Genomic DNA, 3,663 nt, shown 5'->3' with positions numbered 1-3,663 from the left:
GTGTGTGTGTGTGTGTGTGTGTGTGTGTGTGTGTGTGTGTGTGTGTGTGTGTGTGTAGCCATACATTGTGGAGATCTGCGACAGCTTGAGAGGCAACATCTTCCAGAAGTTCATCGAGAGGTGCGATGAAATACAGAAAGTGAAATGTACATTTTTAGTTTTCACTGCTCGTACAGCCAAGGTTTACCTTTTTTTTTTTCTTCCCCCACAGCGACAAATTTACCCGTTTTTGCCAGTGGAAGAACGTGGAACTCAACATCCACGTGAGTATTAGCTTTGAAGGTGGATTTCACACCTTTAGTTGGGCTCCTTTGATCCACACGGGGGGATTCCTCGTCTCCGACAGCGTTTCACGTTGGTTTTCTACAGACATTTAAGAAGCAGCAGGTGTCGGAGTGTAACTGCAGAGAGGGCTGTCAGTGTTAAGAAGGAGACTTAAGACTGTTACATCCATCCTTCTGATCGGATCTTTGTTTTTTCCATTTGATGTATAGTTGTTGTTCAAGACTTGGAGCTACAAATCCTGTAGAGGATTGGGCTATTTGAAGAGAACGTTCTGAGAATTACGACTTTCTGACTCTTGGATTTCACATTACACAGCTACATAATCCTGCCAAATCCTCCTGTTTGTGCCTGCAAATAACCATAGAGTTCTTTAGCTACAGAAAGACCAGACTTATCTCATCAGTCCTGTTGGATGTAAAGTTTCTCTAAATCTGTTTGTCCAAACTGTTGATGTCCAGTGTCTCATCTCCAGATATTATTGATTTATAAGTTTTATAAAGAAATCCACTTGAGAATGGTTGAACTGTTCATGGATTGTATCATTTGACTGCCACAGTTGATGGGAAAAACAGAAATGGTTTTCAGGTGCTGCTGTAACAACTCTTTAGTAGGGCTGATATCATACAGAGGGTCACAATATGATGTATTGCAATATATTGCTATACTATAAGCAAGGCATATATGCCACTTTTCTTCAATAGTTTCTCTTTCTTTTTCAAATGTCTTTTTATTAATTATTAATATACTGAAAAAATCTACAAAGTATAGCAATAAGATTTTAACAGATTTTAACCCACAAACAAATCCCTATACAGCAGACACACTCACACAAAACTGAACAAAGGTAAAATAACATTTATACAAGATATTAGTAAAAAGATACTATGTATAAATATTACCATTGGAGGTAACCCTGAAAAATACATTATCTCCAAATATGAAAAGAAAATAATGAAATTAAGATGGATATATGGAGGAAGAAAAAAAAATAAATCGAAATGTATGTTATATAAATAAATAAAATAGTAATAATAATAATAATTATTATTATTATTGTTATTATTAATAATGATAATAAAGGGGGTAGGAAAATAACAGGAACTACTCAGAGAAAGTAGTCGGAAGATTTTTCATAAAAAGTTAGAAAGGGATGCCAAACTTTAGAATTTGTTTTCAGAGCCTCGGGCAATAAATGTTATCTTGTCTAAGCCCATACAAAGCATAATATCTCTTATCCAGTGTGAATGTAAAGGGGGAGCTGGGTCTTTCCACCTTAATTGGATAGTTGTTCTGGCAATTGATGTTGAGAATGAGAGCATTCTTTGTATGAAATGTGTTAAGTCCAGTTCTGGGGCAACTCCAAAAATGGCGGAGAAGGGGTTTGGCTTAATCTCACAGTTCAAAACTTTTCTTCAATAGTTTCTAAAAAAAACAACAACTCATTAAGTACATCATGCATTACATGCATACAATCGGATTAAATTCAGGTTATTTTTGTGCAATCAGAAGAACACGGAACAGCAGTGAGAACTGCATTTGTATTTCACATTTCTTCTTTCAAAATCCATCTATTAAGTCTTAATAAAAAATCAATATAATTTTAGAAAATTAAATAGTGCCGTATTTCAGTGTATCAATATTTTCCTTCACCCCTACTCTTTGGGTACCAGGGGTCGGATTTATAAAACTTGCGTACGCACAATATGAGCCCAGAAACTTGCGTACGCCACTTTTTACACCAAGTTTGTGATTTATAAAATCCAAACTTGACGTGAAAATGTGCGGTGCCTCACGCCAGCTCTGACCCATATGTATGCTCATTTTGGAGACGTGAAACAGATGGTGAAGTGAAGAATTATAGCCACACTGTAATGATCACTGTCAGATATTTAATTTACCTTCATCAGACTTAGATTTTTATTCAACTTTATCATCAGCTTTAACAGTAATATTTATGCTTCTGCTGCTGAGCCATGAGGACCTTTGAAATAAAAAACCCTTAAATCTTAAATAAAAGTTCCCATGAGCAACTCCATTAATCTGCTTCCTCCTTAGACAACCCTGATCCACAGACCCCTCCCTGACCCACAGACCCCTCCCCGACAAGCACAGCAGGACAGTAAAAGTCACGCTTTGGACACAGGGCGCATCCACCTCGCCAGTTCTAATTTTATCTGACATATAATGTAATTTTTATTGTTTTTATCGTCCTGCAGGCTCTGAGGGAAAATTAATTTGAAGCTGAGTTTTTTAAATAAAAATCATTAGATTTACTCTAAAGCAAAATGAGGGAAAATCTGTGTCAATTACAGACATTCTGTTCACGTGAGCAGCTGTCAGTCAGCACCTGTCAACCTCCAGACTCACGACGGAGCGTGTCTGAACCAATCACTTTTGTTGGCATTGATCAGCTGACTGATTTAAATACATCTTAACATTCATGAGGTACTTTGCATTGACTGTTTATGGTTGAGTGTGGGCGTGTAGAGGGTAGAACCTGAGGCGGGACCTCGTGCGCAAACTCTGACGTGTGGCTGTGATTTATAAAGGAAAGATGAGCAGAAACGTGCGTACTCACCGTTTTATAAATCTGAATTTTTTTGGCGTACGCCATTTCCGCCTTTTGGCCGTACGTTCACTTTTAGTATGGTTTCTACGCAATCCTTTATAAATGAGACTCCAGATCTTCTCTATGAACCATGCAGGGGCTCTCGTCCTTTTTATTCTTTATTTTTCTTCCTTTTTAGTTGTTCTATCAAGAAAGGGCCTGAAAAAGACCATTTCAGTGTTTTTAAAGACAGTAACTCATAAAGCAGGATGTCTCCAAAATGTCTTTACATGTACAACAATTTTTGTTCCAAAACAAACTTTTACAGGGCCAAAAGACACTGAAAAATGAATGAAGTGTTTTGTTGAGAAAAGCAGTGATTGAGCACTAACAGAAACATGGTTATATGTTATCACTAGTTGTTTTAGAACGGCAGCACTGATACTGTTTGATCCACTGAAGGCCTGAGATTTTAAGTGAAAATTCCCAGAGCTAAGAGGAATATTAGTTTTCCATTTGCGTGGAAAGTTTGCTGTAAATTTTGGCTCTTGCAGCATCTTTACACCTTGTCTGAAAATTTGTGTCTGCTGGCAGAAGAAAGGAATTTGGAAACAGGAAGAGAGAGAGAGAGAGAGAAAAAACTGCTCCCACCAGTCAGTCGGTGTAAACATTTGGCCTTAAAGGTGCAGTATGTAACTTTTCTAAAAATGTATTTTTTACATATTTTTTCATTCTGTCACTATCTCCTGACAGATTGATATTAGACAGGTAAGCTATGGAGGAAAAAAGAGTCCTCTTGCTTTTCCCGGTGGTACTACAGGCTTTAGAAA

General features: G+C 37.3%; 1 protein-coding gene across 1 annotated transcript in view; it reads left to right on the top strand.

The window, feature by feature from the left end:
* The window catches only part of grk3 (G protein-coupled receptor kinase 3), a gene marked incomplete in the record, with an annotated part of 126,858 nt that overhangs the window by 67,637 nt on the left and 55,558 nt on the right, over positions 1 to 3,663 (top strand). The window contains 2 exon segments of the mRNA XM_014020574.1: positions 59 to 120; positions 212 to 263. Of these exon segments, the coding sequence (XP_013876028.1) occupies positions 59 to 120; positions 212 to 263 (114 nt within the window).

The sequence above is a fragment of the Austrofundulus limnaeus genome, unplaced genomic scaffold (assembly GCF_001266775.1).
Source record: "Austrofundulus limnaeus strain Quisiro unplaced genomic scaffold, Austrofundulus_limnaeus-1.0 Scaffold258, whole genome shotgun sequence".
In the NCBI taxonomy this organism is placed as follows: domain Eukaryota; kingdom Metazoa; phylum Chordata; class Actinopteri; order Cyprinodontiformes; family Rivulidae; genus Austrofundulus; species Austrofundulus limnaeus.
The sequence above is the reverse complement of the archived record's forward strand: the minus strand, read 5'-3'. Positions and strand labels throughout refer to the sequence as shown.